Raw genomic sequence first — 26084 nt, 5'->3', positions numbered from 1 at the left:
TCTATTTCCCAAAGGCTCTTTCATCCTAAATGAGAGAAAAATCAACTCAAATTGACTTGAAAAAAACACGCACACATTTATTTGGTTATATAAATAAAAGGATCAGAGTTAAATTCAGCTTTGGAATTAGCTGGGGCCACTTTATAAACTGCCCCAGTTTCAACAGGTTTCCTACAGCAGGTATTTCGTCCATATTTGCTGAAAAAAGGTTACCTTCCCTCCTGATTGGAGTGAGCCTTTCAGAACCAGAAATATTGCAGAAGCCCCTTATCTCTGTCAGGTGACCCAGGCAGAAGGATTCACCTTGAAAAAAAGTTTCCCCACATGTGTCTGGCTTCTTTCGTCTGATCTGCTTCCCACCTATACAACGTTTAAGTGGAAATCAAGTCCCTACTTCACACCACGTGGCACATCTTGATGTTTTATTGGTCCTAACTACCCACCAACCAGCTGCAGCCTATGGATCCTTCTTTGGGAGTTTCTAACCAGAGCTGCTTTGGTTCTGCAAGAAAATTCCAGAATTCTTGAGGCCATAGCTCAGCTCTGCCATCAAATCTGTAACTCCAGGAATATGTCCTTTCTTGGGACATATTATCCTTTCTATTACCTGTCTGTAATCGATATAGATGGGACCATTGGGACACTATGATCCTTTTACGTTTCTTTCCGGATAAGACTATACATAGTAAAAGTAAACTTGCTTAAAAATAAATAAAATGACTTGAAACTCAAAAATAAAGTTACCTTCAAAGAGATGAAAACCAGAACCCTTGATGAGGCTGCTAAAGCCACCTGCCACACCTCTTCTCTAATTTCAAAGTCGTTTGTCCACTAAGAACAAAGATTCGCTCCGTGGCAATGACTTTGTTTATATGCATCCTCCCGGAGTCAGGGGCTGTGGGGCAGAAGGGAGCATCCTCCTGAGCACAGGAGCCTTTTCTAATTTGACTTTTGGTCCTGGGAGGGGAGCGCAGCTGCGTGGTATTGCCTCTGAATAGTTGAGATTAAGCCAGGCTAATCCCATCCTACGCCTTTCACACCCTGTTTGTGTTTGTATTTCTCCCTGCTGGAATCAGCCCCGGGACACCAAGCCCGAGATAAGCCCAGAGGAAACTTCACACTACCTACCAATGGAACCCGGGCCAGTTCCCGCCACCGCCCACCCACGCGGAATCATTCCATTCCCCGGTGGCCAATCAGCACCCCGCACGCCGCCACGCCGGCCAATCCAAGCCAACACACGTTGCTCGGGCCAACTTCTGCTACTAGCCCTCCGGGGCCCCAGGTTCGAGTTGTGGGCGTGGCTAGAGGTTCTGCCCGCCTCCCGGCAGCTCGGTGCCTCCTCATTGGCAGAGACCTGCAGGGGCTGGACGCCCATTGGCTGCCATCGCCCGGGGCCCCGATGGGCGGGGAAGCCGAGAGAGCTGAAGGCGTCAGTGTCTCGGAGAGTGGGGAGTCGGTTCCCGGTCTGACGCTTCCCCGCCGGGCGCCCCGCACTCCTCGTTTCCTCTCAGGTAGCCATGGGCGGGGGCGCAGGGGGCTCCGGGGCCGGTGAGGCGGCTCCGGGGGAGGGAGGGCGGCCGGCCCGGTGCATTTTCCCGGGGCTTTGGCTTGGAATGGGGCGGGGGAGGCGGCGGCGGAGGGCGGAGGTGGCGCCCCGGGGCCGCCCGGAGGGTGTAGACCTCACCGGGGAGGAAGAAAACGGAGCCCCTGGGAGGGGAGGGGAGGGGGCGGTCCGGCCGTAACCCGGGGCCTGCACCTGGTCTCTGCACACTGCTCACCAGGATGTGGACCCCGATTAGGCCTCAGTTTCTTCATTTGTTAAAAGGGGAAGGGGCGGGGATGGCTTTGCTTCCAGGGCCGTGGTGTAGATTGGTGAGGTCACGGTCTGTGAAGGGCGCCGGGCTTCCCAGTTTTCAGTGGAAGCACAGACAACATAGGATCCATCCTCCCACTGGAGGCATTGACTAAGATGATGATGATGATGATGATGATGATGAAGAAGACAGCTTTTTCCAGTGCTTATTATAGGTGTCTTCCAAGTTCGGTGCTAAGTGTATAAACTCATGTAACTCCTCAATAAGTTTATGTTACCTATTGCTGTTAATCCTTAATTGACCATTAAGGAAGATTACCTGAGCCCCAGCTGGTTTGGCTCAGTGGATGGAGTGTAGGTAGGCCTGCTGACTGAAGGGTCTCTGGCTCTGCTCTGGTCAAGGACACATGCCGGGCTTGCTGGCTCCATCCCTAGAAGGGGGCGTGCCAGGAGGCAACCGATCAGTGATTCTCATCATTGATGTTTCTATCTCTTCCTCTCTGAAATCATTAAAAATCATTAAAAAATAAAGAAAATATACCTGAGCTATTTTGGGTTCAGAAACCAGAACAAAATATAACAAATTCAATATGATATCATATATATATTTTAAAATAATTCTTTATTGTTGAAAGTATTACATATGTACATACGTCTTCCTCCCCCCCTCCCCGCCCCCCCCCCCCCCCCATTAATCCCCTCTAATCCGCCCCAGACCCTCACACCCCATTATCTGTGGCTTTGGGCCATGCATATATATGCATAAAAGTTCTTGGTTGATTACTTCCCACCCACTCATTCACCTACCCTCCCCTGATGTCCCTCAGGTTCTGCACTCTGTTCCATGCTACCATGTCTCTGGATCACTAAGTTCATCAGTTTGTTACTTAGGTTCCACATATGAGTGAGATCATGTGCTACTTTTCTTTCTCTGATTTATTTCCCTTAATATGATACTCTCCAGGTCCCTCCATGCTGTTTCAAAGGATAAGATATTCCTTTTTACTCCTGCATAGGTCTCTTCTAGCCAGTGATCAGCTTTTAGCGATCTATTTACAGAATAGATCTTTAGCCTCGAAGGCAGAAGCCCTGGGTTGGAATTCTGGCTCCATCACTTACTAGCTGTATGGTCTTAGACAAGTGACCTGATTTCCCTGTTGCCCCTTTCCCTTTCTATAAAATAGGAATAATTATAGGTTTGGCTCTTAAGGTTCTTTATGAAGACTAAATGAAAAAATACAGTTTAAAGTGGCCCGAAAATTGATCCCACAGCAAATGATTTTAAAATGTTAGCTTTATTCTTTTAAATAAAGGATTAGAGCATTAGGAGCTTGAACATTATTAACTTGGACATAAACTTAAAGTTGTGATATTAGAATTATTGCTGTAAATGTTGTAAAAAGTCTCAACATTGTTGTAAAGCTTGTGCTAAAATCAGTCAGAGTGAGCACGAAAACAGAGGAACACTAGTCACATTGCAGAATAGGCTGCCCTGTGGCAAAGGCTACAGCCACCTCTCAAAAATGAGAAACTCCATAGTTGACTGAGTTAGGAAAGCTAAATTGCTAATTCAAGATTGATTGGGAATCATGCATGTGCTGAAATTTTTATGCTAGGTAGAAAATATAATTTAATTTAAAAGGCGTTGGTTTGCACCACATCTTGGGGGGTGCAAATTGGCATGTTAAATTGAATCTGTTCACACAAATGAAACTCATATCTATTGGTTAATGGAAGGTCGATTTCTATATGAGCTTCTTTAAGGAATGAGTTCTGACTTCATTTTACTACATAAGTAGAAACATATTTTTATGGCATTCACTTTTTATTATGGGGTTTATTATATTCTATAAAATGCAACCTGTGGCCATTTCACTGGACATATATTTGACAAAAATTGGGGTGGTATTGATCAATGACTTATGGTACTTATAGAAAAATTTTAATTGGGGAGAGCTGTCCACCCTATAATGACACCCACTATTTACACCAGTGATCACTTCAAAACTATGGACACAGAAAACATGAACAAAAGGTTAAAGTAAGTAAAACATGGAGATAGGCATTACTCGGCACTGTGTAATAAAACTGTCAGGAGCATATAATCTTATATATGGAGCTCTTAGATTCTGACAAAGTTAAGTGGTACTTGTTCTCTCTGAAATGTAAGTGGTAGAGTTGGAGAGTTTCTTGATATAAAAGGTCAAGAAAGGGAATCAAAGAATTATTGAGAGGGAGTTCAAAATGGTATTTAAAACATCTCCTGACATCCTCCACAGGTGGAGATTATATAGTATAGAGGGCATATGGTATGCTCCATTCAATTAGCGTGAATACCTTGTTATATTAGGAGAGTGCCAAGAGTTTGATAACCTCAGTACTGCCTCTTTTTGGTCCTGGAATATATTTCTAGGGATCCTCTGTCATGCCTGCCCACCCAGGTGGTTTAGACAAGAATTATGGGGGTCCCAGAAGATGAGAGAGAGCAAGATATCGAAAACATACTGAAAGAAATAGTGACAGAAAACTTCCCCCACCTGGTGAAAGAATTAGACTTACAAGTCCAGGAAGCACACAGAACTCCAAACAAAAGGAATCCAAAGAGGACCACACCAAGACAAATCATAAAATTCCAAGAGCAAAAGACAAAGAGAGAATATTAAAAGTAGCAAGAGCAAAGAAGGTAGTTACCTATAAAGGAGCACCTATACGATTGTCAGCTGATTTCACAACAGAAACCATTCAGGCCAGATGGAAATGGCAAGAAATATTCAAGGTGATGAATAGTAAGAACCTACAGCCAAAGATAATCTATCCAGCAAAGCTATCACTCAGAATTGAAGGTCAGATAAAGAGCTTCACTAACAAAAAAAAGCTAAAGGAGTTCATCAACACCAAACCAGAATTATATGAATTGCTGAAGGGGGTTCTTTGAGAAGAGAAAGTAAATAAAGATAAAAATTATGAACCACAAATACTTAACTATCAACAAGTGAATCTAAAAACCAAGGAAATTAAAAAAAAATCTGATGAACAATATTAACTGTGGAATATAATAGAATCAGAGGTATGGAAGGGGAGTGAACTGACGATTCTTCGGGAAAAGGGGAGAGGGGGATGTGGGAAGAGACTGAACATAAACTGTGCACCTATGGATGAGGACAATGGGGAGTGGGGTAAGGGCAGAGGGTGGGTGGGAACCTGGTGGAGGAGAGCAATGGTGGGGGTGGGGGGGAAAGGAACATTTGTAATAATATGAACAATAAAAATTTATTTAAAAAAAATAACCATTATACCCTGTTGGACTTAATCTTGAACAAAAATTCATGTAAGAATTAACTGCCTGGTTAAATAGTTCATTGGCTAAAAGAGAGTTTTCCAAGTTTATAGTTTGTTCTCTTCCTTTCCTACTCTACTCCTACTCCACTATCCTTAAAGTGACTCAATAATTTTTAATATTTTAGTTTTTGTTATTATTGCAGTTAAAAGTTTACTTGAAGGGTGGAACACATCAATTTTGAAACCAAAAACTAGATTATGTTCATCACTGTCGTTCTAAGATCTGGTATACAGATGCTTGATAAATAAAATGGTAGACATCTTTGAGAAATTGTTGTTTCATTACATTAATGGAAGGTTTAGTCATTCAGAAGCTCAAGGATGATTAGTATGAATGGACCTGCCTTAGATATCTTGAGGTCTCCCATAAGTCAGGCTAGTAGCTCACCATTATTTTTCTGTTTTATTCACTGTGTTCTGACAACATTCTAGACTTCACATTTCCCGCCCCAAAGACTGACAGTTAAATGGGAGAAGATGACAAGTGAATAATAACATTACAGAGTTGCTGTGAGAAAACTTGGGAGGGGAAACTAACTTAATTTTCAGGGGAATCCAGGAAAGAAGAGTAGAAACTAGGTAGTGAAGCTTGGCCAGTTCCTAAAGGAGCCCATAAGCCATATTAAGGAGTTTGGACTTTACACTGATTACTAGCAATGATTACTAAAGATTCCTATCTTTATAGGTAATTTTTATTGCTTACATTTTGTGTGCTGGATTTGCGCAGATAACGTTGTTTATAATAATAGTAGCTTTTCATTTCCTCTTTGATTTCTGTCAAATATTTTTTTAAAATTATCTGCCAACCACAGGATTATCTGGCAGGTGACGTGGGGTTTAAATAACATTGTTTTGATTATGATGATCCTAGTAATAGATAAATGAAATTTCTTTTGCAAGTCTTCTCTAAGAACTTGTGCTTGTTTATAACATATTCTTGAATAAGATCCTTGTCCTAGCTATCAAGTTGGCAATCTCTTGAGTGGCAATGGGATATATTCCTGACTGGCAGACTTTCTGAATGCGCTCATTCACTTTGAGTCTGACGGTAGGACCTGTACTTGTTATGTATTTGGCTCCACTTACATAGATCCTAAATTTTATATTATTGAATTTTCTCTATATACTTTTCCATGTTTCTGTAATATGCCACTCCACAATACACCACTTGGGAGAAGGATTATTTTGAGCTGAAGGCAATTAATAAGCAGCAAATGAAAGAAGAGCTTTTTCCTCCCGCTATCTGCCTAAAAGCAGGACGTACTCTTCCCTTTGGGAGAGTTTTCTCTGTCCCTTCTCCTCCATCAGCAGGAGGACAGCTCCTCACTGGAGACAGATAGTTGGCCTCGAGATGGTCTGCACAAACTTTGCTAAAATAACCTATCTTCCATTGTTTTCTTCCAGATAATTAGTTCCCATGATTTACCTACCTTTTCCTCATCTTGTCACTTCTCCAGAATTAATCACCCTTTATTAAAATGCTGTATAAGCCTTGGGTCTATCTACTACTTTGGGTCTCCACTTCCCCCCCCCCCCACCCCACCCCCCCCCACCCCGTATTGATTAAACTTTGGGGTAAATAAAATATTTTAGTGATTGCCTCATATGATTTTGTTATTTTCTAAAGTGTTAGGATACTTTTTAAAAACTTACTATTACATTTTATCTTTAGTTAGAAATTATTTCAAATTTACAGAAAAGTTGCCGGGAGAGTGCAAAAAACTCTTGCTTATCTTTCTACCAGATTACTGTTAACCTTTTGCAATGTTGCTTTCTCTAACCAATAGTTTTTTTAAAATTTTAAATCTTGCTACTTGTTCCAATAATGTCCTTCATAACAATTTTCATTCTGGTACAAGATCCCAAACAGGATCAGGCATTGCATTGCTTCATCTCTCTCTCTCTTTCTCTTTATTGTTCACAGTATTACAGATATCCCTTTATTGTCCCCCTTCACCTAGCCCTTGCCCCTCCCTAGTCTTCACTACACTTCTTTTTTTTAATGAAGACCTCTGAGCCTTAAATTAAAATGGTAAAATCAAATAAGATTTGTGTACCTTTTCTCCTTGTTAACCTTTGGTCAGCTTAATTCCCACATCCCGAGACAGAACCTTAAGAGGGTAGAGAAAAAGTTTTTCCCTCCCCTACTGCTCTATATTATTTCAGTGTTTATCATTTTTAATGGCTTGTATGCTCTGTGTTGCACTATGTAAGTATTGACTGCAACATTGATTTATTTCTCTCACCTCTAGTTTTCTTATCAGTGGTTTTGAGTCCTGGCTGGATGACAGAATGATCAGTGAGGCTTTTTAAAGGACCTGGATTTCTGGAGCCTATCCCAGATCAGACCCACGGAATCACACTGCCTGGCAGTGGGCCCGGAAAGCTAACATTTCAAAAACAGCGTCAAAACTTGAGGGAGGCAGAAGCGGTGGGATAAGGAATTTCTGAGGGTGGGGAATTTTCACGAAACTGACTTAGGATATTTGCTAAAACAACCAAGGGGGCTAAGGACGAGCTCAAGAGCTAGGCCTAGTCAAACATCAGACTTAGAGGAACTAAGGAGAGAGTCTTTGTCAATAGCAGCAACTACTACAAAATACAGCAAAGGTGGTTCTAATGCATGCATCTGTAGTTGAGAATTGAAGCCTTATTTCCATAGAGGCTTGATATTTCATTTAAATCTTCTCTTGGTTTGATGGGTCTGTAAATGGGCAGCTTTTCCCCCCAAACCTTTTCTCCTTTAGGCTGTTCTGGAGAGTACCATGGAACCAAAGGAGACAAAACAAAGACCAAATAATTCTTGTTTTGAAGCGAACACACTTAGATGCCTGGTGTGTTCCAGGCAGTGTTCTCATTGGTGAGGCTATGGTGATGAATAAGGCAGGCAGACAAGGGCCCCTGCTCTTAGTTAGGGATGTTGTGGTCAAAGAGTAGAAAACAGTATAGTACCAATAAGTGAACAATTTATTTCAGATCATGGTAAACACTGTAAGAAAAGAAGACTATAATAGTGACTTAATAGAAGACCCTATTAAGGACAAAGGTTCCAATTGAAAGATTGTTGTCATAGGTTGTTTTTGGTCGTGCTCAAATTTGGGATCTAGCAATCCAGGCAGAGAAATAGCAAGTCCAAAGGCCAAAGACCGTGACAGGCTTGGCCTATTTGAGAAACAGAAAGCTGGTAGGACAAGAACATTGTAGGTAAATGGGTTGAGGGGTGTGGATAGGAATCTCATGTGATTTCAAGGTTTTGGACTTTGCACAGCTGGCTCAATTACCCTTTTACTAGCAAATTCTTTTTTTTTTTTTTTTTTTTTTTTTTTAAATTTACTTGATTATGGTATCACATATTTATCCTCATTCCCCCCATTCCCATCCCAAACCCCTCCCCACGCATGCCCCCACCCCCCTGTTGTCCGTGACCAATGGTTAGGCTTATATGCATGCATACAAGTCCTTTGGTTGATCTCTCCACCTTACCCCCACCCTCCCCTACCTTCCCCTCTGAGGTTTGACAGTCTGATCAATGCTTCCCTGGCTCCGGGTCTGTTTTCGTTCATCAGTTATGTTGTTCATTATTTCCTCTAGATGAGTGAGATCATGTGATACTAGAAATACGCTTATAAGAACTGAAACTGAGACAAGCCATAATGGTTATGCTGAGAGGCAAATGAATCAGTCTGTAATGAGTTTCTTTCTAGGCCAACAGTTCTTTTGAGTCCCAATTTCAATGTCAAACAGTTCCTTATGTGTACGTGTCAGCAATGATAGTCTGGGCGGTGGACAAATGGTTGTAATGCAGGTCCGACCCTCTCTGGTTTGGTCCTGGGCAACCTGCAGTGACGCACAGCTGTACCAGCAAATTCTTAAGATGGGAAGGCTAAGGTGGTTGGAGGGAAACAAGAGATGCACATTAGGCAATAAGCTTCTGGATCTGGGAGAGGTTGCTGTCTCTCTCCCTCTTCCCATGGCTTTCCATATGTCGGCTTCAGGGTAGCCAGATTTTTTGCATGCTTGCATGTTGTTCAAAGTACTCCCAAAGGAGTCATCCTAAGGAAGAGAGCCTGGGTGTCCTAGACTCCACATCTTCATGGGAGGTGTGTCAAAGAATTGGCAGCAGTGTTTTAAAACCATCACAGCAGAATCCCTTATATTGTTATCTTTCAATATTAGTAATCATTTCCTTTTAAAAACAATAGTGAATAGTACCTTGCCTTTGGGGTTATTAATGCTATAGTACTTTTTCTGTTTTATATAGTTAAAATGGTTTCCTTAAATTTAACCGTTTGTTGACACTGTGTAGTGGTTCTAAAAGTCTTCACTAGGACCTTCTTCCTTACACTGTCAGCTGGTTGAATCCTGTAACACTTCATCAAATGCAATACAATATTAAAGACAGTGGAGCATTTTAAAAATGTGAATTGTTTGGAGTTCTGTAGCCCTGTCTTTAGAAGAGGCTTCCAGTTCTTGTTCTCATTTGTTTGCTAGAATGAGTTCTAAATCTGTTGGATAGTAAAATAAAAAAAATTTTCTGTGGCTAAAATCTAAGGAAGTTTTTAAAGATCTATAACTTGTGTATTATTTTTGTATTTTGGAAATAGCAATTTTTTTTCTTTAAGTGACCTGGAATTTTATTTCTTTTCATTGGATTCTATTGGTAAGGAAATATAGGATTGTATTATTTTATATATGAGTGATTTTAATAATTTAAAATGTTTCTCAACCCTATGTGTTATTCACATGGGAAATATTTAGGAAAAAACCTGTATATGCCCAGGTCCTGCTATCAGAGATTCTAATTAGTTGATTTGGGTGGGGTTCGGGTATAGGTCTTTTTTATAGCTCCCCAGGATATTCTATTATGAAGCCACATTCGAAACCCACTGCATCAAATTGTGGCGTTTGCTGATGCTGATTTTTTATCTTTGTAACAGGGAAAAAATAAAAAAATGGAAGGCCTGCCCGATGCTGCTGCTTTTGCAACTAAACTTAAAAATACTCTCATCCAGTACCATAGCATTGAAGAGGATAAATGGCGTGTTGCAAAGAAAACGGTAAATTAGTTTAATTGGGGTATATCTTGTCTAATGAATTGGTTAATATCTTTCAGAATAGTATGGGAAAATGTGGACCATACTGCAAATGGCTGTGCAGGATAGATAATTTTCCTAATAAAGTGGGTGGTTTAGCAGATCATAAAGGAATAAACATAGTAATCCTGTACCGCTTTCAGTAGTTCTTTAGATATTGGACATGAGAATAGACTTGGGCAACAAGAGCCTAAAGAATGCCCTCTTAAGTCAACAAATAGAGTGTATCATTGTCAATTTAAGGAAGTATAGTAATTGGTAGTTTGGAATAGTTTCAGATATTTCAACAAGCTTGTGAGAGTGAGTGACCAGTTAGTATTTTTAGCAACAGGACGTGCCCAAATTATCTTATGGCTGAGTGTTGACAGAGCCAATCCTAGAATCCAGGACTCTTCCAGTTAAGTGCTTTAGCTATTCTGATATGCAGAATTTCTTGGGTAATTATCAGAAAAAGATGTGGGGATTAATTCAAGGTAGCACTGTCAGAACATATGTGAATTGTTTAATATTTTAAAAGATGTGAGCGAGTTCAGAATGAAATATTTAGGGTTCTTAATGTCTTATTCTAAATGTACCAGTAGACAAATTAGAATAAGGAAAGTAATAAATGGCCAGTGAGATAGTGCCATCACTGAATCTTCACAGTATTTGGGTCACATTAAGCTACTGAAAAATTTTTCTTAGAGGTCTGATTTAAATAAAATGTAAGAATTTTAGGATAGAGAAGAAATTCAAATGTGGATCATTTGATGGTATAAATAACTTTAAGTATCTCCAAATATTTACTTAACCCTTTGCACTCCGCTGTCCCCTCTCAGGGGACATCGGAATTCTAGCATATCACTCGATGTCCCCTCTCAGAGGACATTGCAGTTTATTAGTGATTACGGGGAATTGAGTTATTTCAACGCACGTTTCCGCCGCAAAGTAGCGTCGAGTAGCTGGTAGCCAATGTCCAGAATGGTTCGGAGTGCAAAGGGTTAAGTTTTAAAGCAAAGACTAATACTCAGTCTAGACGTATGAAATTGTCAGTTTTATATCCAAGGTTTCACTTATATTATTGTTTTTCTAGAGAGATGTCACAATTTGGAGAAAACCTTCAGAAGAATTTAATGGATATCTGTGAGTAAATTCTAGTAGTTTTAGGTAGCTCTTAAGACATTGCTAAATGTTTTATACATACACACACACAGAAACATTGATTACTATTATTGCCAGTAAAATTAGGCCTCTCCTTTTAAGATTTAAACTTTCTGAGAAGCAAGTTACCTCATGAAGTCAAAGCCTATTTCCATAACCCTTCTGGACTGAGTTGATAGTGAGGGGATCATAAATAATGATGTGAAATGACTGATATGATCCTAATTTCTTAGCATCCTATATAATAAAAGGCTTATATGCAAATTGAATGAATGGCGAAATGACCAGTTGTTATGTCACACACTGACCACTGGGGGCAGATACTCAATGCAGGAGCATCCTCCTGCTGCTCAGTGCACTCCCACGGGGAGCACTGCTCAGCCAGAAGTCCAGAAGCTGGGCTCATGGCTGGTGAGGGCAGCCCAGCGGTGACAGGAACCTCTCCTGCCTTTGCAGGAGCACTAAGGGGAGCGAGCCTAAGCCATCAATTGGACATCCTCTGAGGGCTCCCGGAATGCGATAGGGTGCAGGCCGGGCTGAGGGACCCCTAGAGTGCATGAATTTTTGTGCACTGGGCTTCTAGTCTCTCTCTCTCTTTCCACACCCACACACATAAAAGCCTAATATGATGTGTTCGGCCAGTCGCTATGATGCGCACTGACCACCAGGGGGCAGACACTTCAACCAGTAGGTTAGCTTGCTGCTGCAGTCTGGCCAATTGGGACTGGGCAAAATGGGCCGGACATGCCCTGGAATTCTCTTGCGGTCCCTCCCCAGCCCCGATTGTGCACTGGTGGGGTCACTTGGCCTGGCCTGGGCCCTCTCACAATCCAGGACCCCTCGGGGGATGTCGGAGAGCCGGTTTCGGCCCAATCCCCGGAGGCCAGGCAGAGGTGTATGAATCTGCACTGGGCCTCTAGTTATATATAAGATTCTTCTAATACTCTTCTACATTTACTCAGTGCTATAGCATACTTTATGCTAGGAATTTATCTTGGAGAAATCATCAGAAAGACAATCGTTAAGTTCTTATCTCTTCCATCACAGCATTGCCTATATATTAAAAATTAAAAACAACTTGAATAATCAACAGTTGATGAATGATTAAATTATGGAACATGTGACATTTTACATTAAAAAAAAACACATTTTCAAATATTATTTAAAAACATAAAAAAATGCTCACCATATAATCTAAAGTGAATATTCAACTGTATATAATACGTTTGTGAGTTGACTTTTTATATTTTTATATGTTGAAATGTTTTTATTAAACACCAAATGTAGACCTCTAGATGGTGATTTTGTGGGTGGTTTTATTTCCATTTTTTGTTATTTGCAGGTAGTTGATCATGAATTATCCCTTTAACCAGAAAAAAATAATTGCTTTTTAAAACCAGTGGGGACAATTGCTTTGTGTAATTATAGTTGAACTAGAGGCCCGGTGCACAGATTTGTGCTTCAGTGGGATCCCTCGGCCTGGCCTGCGGGGATTGAGCCCAAACCAGCTCTCTTACATCCTCTGAGGGGTCCCAGATTGCGAGAGGGCTCAGGTCAGGTCGAGGGATCCCACCAGAGCACAATCGGGGCCAAGGAGGAACCATGGGAGGCCTGCAGAGCGTGTCTTGCCCAGTCCCAATTGGCTGGACCCGAACAGCAAGCTAACCTACAGGTTGGAGTGTCTGTCCCCTGGTGGTCAGTGCGCATCATAGTAACTGGTTGAATGGTTGAAGGGTCAGACACTTACCATATTATGTTTTTATTATATAGGATCTTCACATACTTGGGACTCTTGCCCTTTCTAAAATGAAAGTGGGGTCTGGCCCCACTTACTATATAAGAATGTTTTGAAGTGAAATACCAGAGATAGCGTTTCCAGAAAGATGAGTCATACAATATTTATGATGAGGACTGAGAAACTAGGGGTGGATTAAGCATTGTAAGCAAGGGTGGAAAGTTAATTCTTTAGATCAATAATTCCCAGAGGGGGTTGAAAAGAGTACATAGCATTATGCTTGGTGGTTTAAAGGACTTCATACAGGAGCTAATCTGTGAGCTGAGTCTAAAAGGAATCATTGGTATTTCTTGGGAATGGAAGACTGATTCATATTCCAGGCAGAAGGAATTGCATTTACTATATACACACAGATGGGAAACACTTCAAGTTAGTTTAGGGAGGTAGAAATTGTGTTTGTATAGCTAGAACATAAAGTATGAGGGTGGGGAGAACAATATATGTGCAGGAACTTTGAATGCTAAACTAAGGGATTCAGTATGGTACAATCCCCCCCACCTCCTAGGCCCTCAAAGGATTTTAAATTTACTCTAATAGTGTTAAGTAGCATTGTAAAATGAGAACAATAAGAGTTCAGAGAAGAGGTTTTACCCTGGGAGTCCATGACTTGCTTCTTGAAGCTCCCTAAGATTGTATATAAAGTTTTGTGTTGGTGTGTATATTCCTGGGAAGACATTTGTGGCTTTTTCATATGCTTAAAGAGGTGTGATCAGAAGATCCAGAGACTGGTGGAATGTTGAGTTGGACACAGTGCATAAACTAAAGACAAAGCACAGGAGTTGAAAAAAAGGCAAATGAACATGAAAGAGACTGAGTGATGGTGATGGTAGATGATGATAGTGATGACATTTGAGAACCAGATATTGTTCTAAGCACTTTACATATAGGAAATCATCTTGTTAAAGCATGGTGACTTCTTAATTCTGGCTCTTGGAATAGGGTTAAGAGAAAAAGAAGAATCAAAGTTGAATCCCAGATTTCTAATTTGGATGACTGGATTATTTTTTATTATCCCCACTAGAGGCCCGATGCACGAAATTTGTGCACAGGGAGGCAGGGTGGGGTGTGGAGGGTGTGTGTCCCTCAGCCCAGCCTGCACCCTCTCCAATATGGGACATCCCTCTCACAATCCAGGACTGCGGGCTCCCAACTGCTCGCCTGCCTGCCTGTCTGTCTGATTACCCCTAACTGCTAATGCCTGCCAGCCTGATCACCCCCTAACTACTCCCCTGCCAGCTTGGTCACCCTTAACTGTCCTCCCCTGCAGGCCTGATCACCCCCAAGTGCCCTCCCCTGTTGGCCTGGTCACCCCTAACTTCCCTCCCTTTCCAGCCTGGTCACCCCTAACTGCCCTCCCCTGCTGGCCTGGTCACCCCAAACTGCCCTCCCCTGCTGGCCTGGTCTCCTCTAACTATCCTACAGGCCTGGTCACCCCTAACTGTCCTCCCCTGTAGGCTTGGTCCCTCCCAACTGCACTCCCTTTCAGGCCTGATCACTCCCAACTGCTCTCCCCTGCTGGCCTGATTGCCCACTACTGTCCTGCACCCCCCTGCTGGCCATTTTGTGATGGCCATCTTGTGTCCACATGGGGCAGTTATCTTGTGTATTGGAATGATGGTCAATTTGCATATTACCTCTGTTATATAGGATTTCCCATCTTCCACCCCAAGTTAGAGAACACAGGAGGCAAGAGCAGATTCAGGATGGGAAAGATCATATAAATTAGAACTTGAAATTTGCAAAATGATAAAATAGCTTCAGATGTTTTAAAGAAAACAAAAAAGACACCCCCCCCAAAAAAAAAAAAAAAAATTGTTGCTTGATAGAGTTAAAGCCAGTCTGTCTCTCATTTCTTCTCTTCACTTTTCTTTCCTCCCCAGAAGTAATTGCTCCTCGGTAAAAGCTGTGTCTGTTTCATACTTTGACTATGTGCTTCCTTTAGTAACTTGCTCCATATTTCATTTTCAGGATTTAGTCATGTGGTCTCTTCTTTCACTTTTCTATATATAGACCACAATGTGTTTATCTGATTGCACATTTCCTACTTATAACTTTACTAGAAGCCTGGTGCACGAATCCATGGGTTCCCTCAGTTTCGGCCCAATTCCTGCAGGCCAGGCTGGGGATTGGGCTGAAACTGGCAGTCCAACATCCCTTGAGGGATATAACAGTGCATGAAGAAGCAGGCTGCAGGGAAGGAGCCTGAGCTGCTCACCATGGAGGTGGGAGAGGCACATGCCATTGCAGCTGTGGTCACCAGCCATGAGCCCGGCTTCTGGCTGAGCGGCATTCCCACGTGGGAGTGCACTGACCACCAGGGGGCATCTCTTGCATTGAGCGTCTGCCCCCTGGTGGTTAGTGTGTGTCATAGCGACTGGTTAACCTGTCATTTGGTCACTCTAGGCGTGTGTGTGTGTGTGTGTGTGTGTGTGTGTGTGTATGACTAGAAGCCCAGTGCACGGATTCGTGCACCAATATGGTCCCTTGGACTGGCCTGGGGGGATCAGTGGACCTCCATACTATTGCAGGCAGCCTACCTGCTAGCTTCTCGGGCTCCAGCCCTGCCTTTGCCATTGCTTGCTGCCTCAACCACTGTCGACCTTGCACAGTATGAAGTAGTGTGTGAAGCAGCAGGCAGCTGGGGAGGAGCTGGAGCCTGGGCCGGGGCTGCACAGCTCCTGCCCATCCTGGCCCTTTTGCACCTGCTGCTGCCGCCGCCACCACTAGGTAGGCTTGCTGCCATTCCACTGCGATCCTAGGGTGATACTGGCACGCTCAAGATGGCACAGCTGCCACTTATCATCACATCCTTGTTCCTTGTGTGTCACCGGAGAAGTTGCTGTGGGCTCGCGCCCAGTCAGTCCTTTCCCCATCCCAGTCCAGATTGGGGAGGGGAGTGCAGGGGGAGTATCCACGGGAGAGACTTGTGCCTCCATAACTGCGCTTGCCAGGCGTGAGCCCTTCGTCTCATGCTCATCTATCAGCTGAGCGGCACTCCTGCTGTGGGAGCACTCTGACCACCTCAGGGCAGCTCCTGCATTGAGCATCTGCCCCTTGTGCTCAGTGTGTGTTATAGCTACCGGAGGGTTGTCTGGCTGTCCGGTCACTTAGGCTTTTATATATATATATATATATATATATATATATATAGTGTTGTCACTTCTTCCCTATAAAGAATAGTGCTACAGTAAACTTCTTAGTACGTCTCCTACAGGTGTGTGATTTTTTTTTGGGTATGTGCCTGGGGCTTAGAGATGTGCATCATTCAACTTCACTAACCATGTCAAATTGCTCTCTAGAGTGGTGATAGAAGTTTGAGAGTTCTCATTCCCTTCCACTCACTACTTGTCACTAAGTTTATTATTTCTGCCAATCTGAGGCACATGAGATGGTATCTTACTAGTATTTAGTTGATTATGAGTGAAGATGAACATCTTTTCTAAATTTATTGACATTTCAGGTCAATCTTATCATGTCCTTTTGCCCATATTTTTTTTCATTGACTTAATAGGAATTAATTATATATCCTGTTTAGTAATTATATTCTCTGTTTATGTGTTGCATATATATTCTTCCAGTCTATAAAAATGTTTATATTATACTAATAACATGTTAGAATATAACAGAAAAGAATAGCATGCAAAATAAGTGGAAACATTACAGAGTTCTGCAGATTGTTTTTGGTCATGGCATAACATCACAGTACTTTACCAGTACTATGTTCATGATTGCATAAAATATAGCCTTCAGATTTCTTATTACATTTGAGGACAAAGAATACATTCTGATAAAATAATTGGTAGAAAGGTTGTTGAGATTTACTCCCTTTAATAAGTATTCATTGCCCTAGCTGGTTTGGCTCAGTGGATAAAGCATCAGCCTGCGGACCAAAGGGTCTCGGGTTCGATTCCAGTCAAGGGCATGTGTCTTGGTTGCAGGCTCCTCCCTGGCCCAGGCCCTGTCAGGGTACATCCAGGAGACAACCAATCGATGTATTTCTATCACATCGATGTTTTTCTCTGTCTTTCCCTCTCTTCCTTTCTCTCCAAACGATCAATGGAAAAATATCCTCGTGTGAGGATTAATAATAAAAAATCAATCAATTAATCTTCATTGACATGTTTGCTCTATTTGCTCTAGTTAGTTCTGAACTACAGAACTAAGGCATGCTGAAAATTTTCATTCAGTAGAATTTGACTTTTTTTCTTCTTTCCAGTTTCAAAGCCCAAGGTATTATAGATGGTGTTGTTAATGATATAATGGACCATATACGCCCAGGTCCCTGTCGCTTGGATTGGGACAGCTTAATGACTTCATTGGACATTTTGGAGAACTTTGAAGAGGTATTTGTTTATAAACATTCAGATTGTGTGTGTGTGTGTGTGTGTGTGTGTGTGTGTGTGTGAGAGAGAGAGAGAGAGAGAGAGAGAGAGAGAGAGAGAGCGCACATGTGTGTATGGGAACATGTGTACATACTTGCATTCATTGCTTTGAGAATAAGTAGTTATGGTAGAGGTCTCACAGGGGACTCCTTGCTGCCTTTTAAAAAGCTTGAGTTTTCTCATATTACCTAATGAGTGTTAGTCAGAAGTGGGTTTATTTTCTGAAATCTAAGATTCTGAAAACACCACTATTACTGGTATGTTCAGGTTTCCAGGTAAATTGTATGTAAATTTTCTGTTGAAGCCAAAATCAAAGACCAAAGATGGCACTCTAAACAAAAGTGGCTTCCTGTCTTTTTCTATTTTTATTAATTTCTTGCCATGTTTGAATTTATTTTTAAATATATTTTTATTGATTTCAGAGAGGGAGTCAGAGGGAGAATCACTGATCAACTACCTCCTGCATGCTCCCTACTGGGGTTCGAGCCTGCAACCAGGGCATGTGCCTTGACCAGGAATTGAACCATGACCTCCTGGTTCATAGGTTGATGTTCAACCACTGAGCCATGCTGGTTGAGCCAAACATCTTTATTGAATCATGTGGTGTTTTAGTGAATGTATTTGTGTATTTTATCTTAAACACCTAAGGGCTACACCATCTACTTCCATGTTAAATATCATACAGGATACAACGCGACAGACACTATATATATATATATATATATATATATATATATATATATATAGTCTATACAGACTATATATATATATATATATATATATATATATATAGCAGCAGTGAGATTTAGAATAGAAATCTAAACCTGTCAGAATCACTGTAAGAATTATTACTAATTATAAGACATTTTAGATGAGTATCAGTTCCTTACTAAGGATGAATTTATAATCTATGAGTCTATGTATTTGTCCCTAGAGTAGTAAGTAACATCTGTTAACTTTTGTCCTTCAGAATTGCTGTGTGATGCGTTACACTACTGCTGGTCAGCTTTGGAATATTATTTCCCCAAGAGAGTTTGTTGATTTCTCCTACACTGTGGACTATAACGGAGGGCTTTTATCCTGTGGTAATGATCTCAAAACCATATACTGTCTTCTTTCAATTTGTTTTAAATATTTGAGATTTCTAGGCTGGGTTTTTTTTTTTTTCTATGCAAGATATGTTCTCATATTTATTTTATAATCCTAAACTTCATTTATAAATGCTGAACCCTAGGGATTAAAATAACAGTATCAAGAAGGGTTTTGGAATTTAGGTTTTTATTTCCAGTTACATGCTATCTTCCAGGTCAGTGGTTGCCAACTAGTGGTCTGTGAGGTCCTAAAGTTTGGTGACCACTGCTCCAGATCACAGCTAACAAACATGGATCACATGATTGCCTCTAAGAAAGAGATCCAATAAATGAAAAATAGCTTCTTAATCTCACACACACACACACACACACACACACACACACACACACAAACTTGGTATGTGTTAGGCCAGTGGTCGGCAAACTCATTAGTCAACAGAGCCAAATATCCAAACATCAACAGTACAACAATTGAAATTTCTTTTGAGAACCAAATTTTTAAAACTTAAACTTCTTCTAATGCCATTTCTTCAAAATAGACTTGCCCAGGCTGTGGTATTTTGTGGAAGAGCCACACTCAAGGGGCCAAAGAGCCGCATGTGGCTCGCAAGCTGCAGTTTGCTGACCATGGTGTTAGGATATTCTTCTCTGAGTTGTGTACAATTTTTCTTTTGAAATTAAAAATAGTGCTATAAGAAGGTTCCTGCTTCCTAAGATATATCTATAGGTAAGTTAATATGTTTTCTGTATATTCTTGAGTTGCCAGTTGTAGTTAAACATCTATTTGCTTATTTTTGACCAGCTACTAACAGAGTTGGATATGGGAGTGCCTATGGAGAGTGGTGGTACCATAGGTTTTTGTTTTTAATACATTTTTATTGATTTTAGAAAGGAAGGGAGAGGAAGAGAGATATAGAAACATCAATGATGAGAGAGGATCATTGATAGGCTGCTTCCTGCACACTCCCTACTGGGGATCAAGTCTAATTCCAGGCATGTGCCTTTACTGGGAATCGAACCATGACCTTCTGGTTGATAGGTTGATTCTCCATCATTAAACCATACTGGCTGGGTCCATAGGTTTGTTATTGGCACCCTTGAGGCCCAGATGCTACATCCAAGATTCCTAGTTTCCAAGGAGTTACCAAGATGACATGATGCCATCCATTCTAAAGGCAATTAGAGTTTCTGCATTACCTATCTTAGCTCCCTGACAGAAATCTACTTGGTAATTTTTTTTTCATCCATGGTCCCTCTTAGGGTTGAATTTTCACCTACAGGGATAACAAGACATATTGAAACAAGAAATCTTAACATTTTAAATGAGAGTTTTAGACTTATGTCAGTCCCTCTGTTAATAGTGTTATTTTAAAATTGCCTTGCAGGGATCAGCCTTGACTGGAGTGAGAAGAGAGCAGCATTTGTTCGTGGATATAACCATCCCTGCGGTTGGTTTTGTGTTCCACTTACAGACAATGCAAACCAGAGTCTTTTGACAGGCTATATTCAGACGGATCTGCGTGGGATGATTCCTCAGTCTGCAGTAGATACAGCCATGGCAAGCACTTTAATCAACTTCTATGGTGATTTACAAAAAGCCTTACGAAAGGCATAAGACATTTAAACTTGTAGTACTATGACCTTTTGAATCAACTCCTTTCAGTTCCATGGCCTGTAAAAATCATCACCCTTTACTCTCATCTTTATAGCTTGTGGAAGAATTTGAGATATTTTTGTGTTATTTTATTCCTACAGTAAATAATTATCTAAGAGAGGGCATTGCAGTTTTCTGAAATAGTTATTTGCACTTTGTTTGGTATGGCAGTCTGTGTGTCTACGAATGGAGAGCATGACAGAAATCCACCTTGAAGTAGATAACAGGTCTTCGATTCAAACTCTTAAGATAATGAATAGTGCCTCAATATGAATTTTTGGCTGCTTGGAATTTAGAGAGAGCACAAGCTTCATGCCGTTAGGTTAAAATAATCTATTTTAGAGCTTTATGAACATTTTGTAAAAGTTTTAATTTTTTTAAAGTTAAATATTAGTGCTTTCGGTATGCTCTATGAGTTTGCCAATATCTTGGAGTAAAGAAAAGGCTCTTTATATTTTATAAATATGACCTTCATTGTCAACTGACTTGCACTGCTCCAAGTATTGAAAAGATCAGAAATAAATGGGTAGCTATTATAGTAACTATAGATTCAAATCAAATGCAATTCAATTTTGATACCTAGATAGCATTATTTTGTGAATATCTTTAAAAATATGATTGTTTGTGTGCATTTATTTTGGGAGTCTTAAAACATTTATGCATGAAAGAAGCAATACAAAAACTGCCAACTATGTGATGGGGACACATATTGATTGAACAGTAGTATGACTTTTATGAAGTGGCTGGTGGTATCTTGTATTTAGCAACAGGGAATTCTCTCTCTAGAAGGTAAGATTTAATGAATGTTCTGTACATGTTTCAGTTTTAAAAATATCACTCAACTCCAAGTGTTACTAACTACTTCATAAACATTCATAATTGTGATGAAACTTTTGTCTGGAACTATAACATACATTCAGAGATTTACCCAAATGCTAGATGAGTCATTTTGTAACTAGAATGAACAATAATAATTGGTCCCTTGATTCTGTGGCTGCCTTAAAAGAACATTCTACATGATTTTAACATCCCAAATGACTGGCTTTTGAATTGTCCACCTAGTTTACTTCTAAAATAAGAACTTGAGGCATCTCAATGTGTCCAGGCAAATTTTTGTATGTTATCTGTTTGTGTACATACACACATCTTGAAATTCATTTCATTATTCAATGTGAGTTCTTTCTGAATTATTATCATTTTATTTTCTTTGTGTGTGTGTGGTTAATACAGGCAGATTTTTGTATGAATCGGTTTGTGTGCCTGCACACATCTTGAAATCCATTTCAGTGTTCAATGTACTTTCTGCGTTGTTATTATTGTATTTCTTTTTTGTGTGTGGGTTAATAGGGGTATGCTCTGGAAATGCATGATCTGGAAATGCATGCCAGAGAGGCTACAAAAAGCACAAGAGCATATGGTGGTTCAAGTACATGAAGGTTAGATCTGTGTTTTACTTTAATGTGTTTTCCTGAGTGTAAAGAAAGCGTAAGTCATAGATCCTCACACCCATTTTGATAAAATGAAAAAAATTGAGTTGGTTTTGTCTTTATATTTTTGCTATTAGCAATGATGTTTTAAAAAATAATAAATAAATAAATAAATAAATAAATAAATAAATAGTAGTACTACAGTATCCATGGTGAATATCTCACAAGTTTTAGACTGAAAATAATTTGTTTCAAGAACTGACAGAAACAATGTGTAAATGATCCTATTTTCTTAGCTTGAAATTTATTAATATTTTTTCTAAATTGTAACTTTGTTGCTGGATTTTTCTCCCACTTTTTTCTTCTTCTTGTAATAGGGGAAAAAACTCAGTAGTTTAGTTTTCAGTTTCCTATGGAAATTTATTAAATGTTAGTTTTGACTTTATGTGTTTTTTTATTTGTTTTCATTAATGTAGAGTAGGAAGATTCTTGTATTGAAGCATTATTAGATGGAGAAATACCAACAGATGTTCAGTTATAAGGTGCCCAGATTGGGTAAAGGATTTGCAACCATATTGTAGGTAAGGGCTGTGATTGCCTGATCTGGGAACCCTAAACACAAATGAACTGTCCACTCTCAGTTACTCTAATGTTCCCTTTGTCCTATTCCACTTATACCTCTGTGAATGATTACATAATCCACTGTTTCCTGTAGACCAACTGCAGGTAACAGGATACTCATAGAAAAATTCTCATTGCAATATTGAGTCATATATATTCAAATTTATATTCGAATTACCTAAAATTTATATGCAGTTTCTAAATGGCACTTCAGATCTACTGGGCTCTTGTAGAATATACTTAAAACAAACAGCTTTATTTTATGAGGTGTAATTTACATGCTATACAATTTGCCGGTTGTAGGTTTATAGTCCAGTGATTGTTTAATACTTGTATAGTTGTGCAGTCATCATCACAATCCAGTTTTAGAACATTTTCATCTCCCCAAAAGACATTTTTGCCTGGTGCAGACTCATAACTAACCAAAGTTTAGCACAGTTGCCAGTATATAGAAGATGATGAAAAAAGATTATAGAATAGGATTTTGTTTTGTTTTTTAAGGGTAGAGTTGTATTTGAATCTAAGCTCAGGAACCTTGTGTTAATATGTTGAAATATGTTATCTCCAAGTACCATAATGATAAAAATTTAAGAATGTGGGTTGGGATTAATGAGTCTGCTGTTTCTATAGCATTGTTGTAGAATAGAAAAAAGAATATGAAGCCATATGTCATTTTAAATTTTCTAGCAGCAATATTAAAAAAATAAACAGCTGGGGTTAACTTTAATAATATAGTTCATTTAATTCAATAGATCCAAAATATCATTTCAACATGCAATCAATATTAAAAGTCATTAAGCTATTTTATATTCTTTTATATGAATTCCTTGAAATCTGGTGTGTATTTTACTAATGTGGACTTGCCACATTTAAGTGCTCATTATCCACATGGGACCAGTGGTCTGCACAGTTCTATAGTGCATGTATTAATTTGTTATTCTAAAATATGAAGTAGAGAATTTCATGAAATTACTCTTAAATACAAAGCCTTCTCTAATTACCAGAGCTTTCCGTGCTGACTAAATTGGGACTGCTGAACATTAGAAATATATCACTTAGAAGTGCAATATAATAAAAATTATAGCCCTCCCAACTTTCCTTTAAAGATGACTTTTCATGGGATAGTTAATGAAAGCATATAATCTGCCTTGTTATTATGTAGTTATTTTCTCTTGCTTACAGCTAGTTTGTATTAGAAATGTATATACAGGAATACTACTTGGCATAGCACTGTTTTTAGTACATGGTACTTATTTTTTTTTTAAGGAAATTAATTTCATACTAGAAAAGGTAATTTATCATAAGTGATACTTTTGCATGAAATACTAGTTTTATTGATAACTCTTGATTGGTTAACTCTTGATGTTTGACATAATCAGCAAAAATAATTATGAGAATTTAGTGTTCTGCAGTTATGTATAATAGAAACTTCTACAGAATTATAGAGGTTGTAAATGTTTAAAAAAAAATCTCTTCATTTCACTGTTTATTGAGGTTGGGTATATTTGAAATTGTAGATTTCTATGTCTGAAATCGTCTCCCAGTTTAAAAAAAAAAAAAAAAAAAGCTTTTAGGTGTGAGAAATTCCCTTTGTTATAGATAAAAATTTTACCTGTTTACTCAGGAACACACTAGCATCCTTAAAATGTTAAAATCCAGCGTCTTTTTTTATTTAGTAGGTGCCATAGCTATCCCAACCCTATGGTCAAATGAATAGAACCTAGGGAAGGTTGGGGAATGGACCGGACTTCCATTAGAACCTGTATTATTTGTCTGATGTATCTTCCTTGCCTTTATTTTTTTTACTTTTATCCCTTGCCTTATTCAGCTTCTAGAGGTAGGGGATGGTGGGATCTGAGTATGGAAGAAACAGTAATAAATTAATCCCAGAACACAGGAAATTGGAATTATGATGTCTTCATTATTTTGTTGTTTCCAAAGATTTTTACATGTATGATTAAATAAAAATTCATCTCTTGCAATTTATCTCTTGCTGCCATTTCTGTTTGGATTTGTTTACCTTCTATAATTGAAACTTTGTAGCCTTGAGTGGAGGCCTAGGCTGGCCAGGGTGTGTGGAAAGCTTGGCTTTCTCTATTGCTGGGGAAACCCAAGCCTCTCAACTGCTCTATGTGGCTGCAGCCATCTTGGTTGGTATTAATTTGCATACTTTCGCTGATTGGCTGGTGAGCGTGGCTTATGGGTGAATCGCAGTGATGGTTAATTTGCATATTACTCTTATTAGGTATGATGTTTAAATGTGTTAATTTGATTTGGAATTATGGTGATAATTTTATTTGGAGTTTTATAAAAGCTGGAAGAGATTACAAAGAAGTGCTTGATCTGTTCTATAAGAAAGCAATTATGACTACCATGGATGGTATGCATTAGAAAATATGACTACTAAATGGTTTAAACAAATAGGGAGTTATTTTTCTCATAAAAAAGCTGGGTATAGGTAATTGCTGCTAGTGTTTTATTTATCAGCCAAGAATTCAGGGCTTCTGACTCAGTTCCTCATTTTTAACTCACAGTGTTGAGGTGACTGACCAGCCGTGGACATTACATGTGTGCTCCAGTCAGGAAGTAGGGGAAGGCATGACACCCTTCATCTGTGTCTTTTATCTGGAAAGCAAAAGCTTTCCCAGAAGCCTCCAGTAGGTTTTCTTTCTAGTAGTCTGGGTGGCAGACTACTCATGATTACTCCTAGCTGTAATTGTGGCTGGAAAGGCAAACCTAAAAATTTCCAGCCTTTTGGAGAGAGGGCATGACTCTGGATAGCCAGCCATAGCATCAGTGGATCAGCTCTGGGAAGTGTGTATAAGGTTCCTTCAGATGTCAATAGGGGAATGACAGACTCCCAAAATAGAAGTGAAAATAGCAAAGTAGTCATTCACTTCTTCATGAAACATTTTACACAGCTATCCTTAATTGAGGTAGTGAGGTAATGGAGCATCCTCTGTAGGTTAATGGTGTCACATGACATCCAACATGAATGTTTGTATTACACCATGTTCCTATTCCTTAGGAGCAAAGGGTCCACTATAGATGAAGGCTCCTATAGCCGGAGGTGACAGAAAATGGATGGAAAATGTGAACTGCCTGTGTATCCCAGGAGAGAGGGTACATCCACAGTACTGTGTTATCAACTGCATAGGTGGTTTAGTGGCATGTAGTATTCTTTTTCCTTTTTCTTTTTTTTAATTCTAAGAAAGTTTTAGGATGTTTCAGAGGTAGGAGAAATGAGCCAGTTGGGCTATGTAGGCTCAGGAAACAAATTACGGAGGCAGGAGGGCCCTTGGATCTTAGAAAGGCAAAGGCGATGCACCTTGGTGGGAAAGGGAAGAGAGAGGTGCTTCCCAAGAGGTACCACGGGTTTTGTATTCTCAAAATACTGGAGCAAGTGTAGTGTGCAAGCACCAAAATAGACTTTCCACTCATTTGGATGGTATTCTTTCTCAGGAGTTTTACCTTCCTACTTAGGTTTTGCTTTAGTGACATCCCCAAAGTGACAGCTGATTTTTTTTTAAAGGAAGTAGTCGAAGGGTTGTGCAAAGCGAGGTTGAAATAAAAATGTGTTTCATATAGTCAGAATGGACTGGCAGATGGGAGAGGTTTTTTTCTCAAGCACTTGCCTCAATTAAAATGTCATTTATTAGGCTATGTGTGTCTTTTCAACAAAATGAGGATTTGGGATTCAATGGAAATAGCAAGCTGTGATTCTGA

The 26084-nt window shown here is 39.8% G+C and overlaps 1 protein-coding gene across 1 annotated transcript; it reads left to right on the top strand.

The window, feature by feature from the left end:
- The first annotated feature begins 1393 nt into the window (after positions 1 to 1393).
- Positions 1394 to 24344, top strand: STARD4 (StAR related lipid transfer domain containing 4). The gene is made up of 6 exons (XM_084882852.1): positions 1394 to 1514; positions 10093 to 10212; positions 11321 to 11370; positions 17400 to 17526; positions 18536 to 18650; positions 20042 to 24344. The coding sequence occupies exons 2-6, from the start codon at positions 10108 to 10110 to the stop codon at positions 20269 to 20271; spliced, it is 627 nt and encodes a 208-aa protein (XP_084738978.1). The 5' UTR covers positions 1394 to 1514; positions 10093 to 10107; the 3' UTR covers positions 20272 to 24344.
- The last annotated feature ends 1740 nt before the right edge of the window (positions 24345 to 26084 follow it).

This window comes from Pipistrellus hanaki, assembly GCF_964339955.1.
Source record: "Pipistrellus hanaki genome assembly, chromosome: 4".
NCBI classification, from domain to species: Eukaryota; Metazoa; Chordata; class Mammalia; order Chiroptera; family Vespertilionidae; genus Pipistrellus; species Pipistrellus hanaki.
The sequence above is the reverse complement of the archived record's forward strand: the minus strand, read 5'-3'. Positions and strand labels throughout refer to the sequence as shown.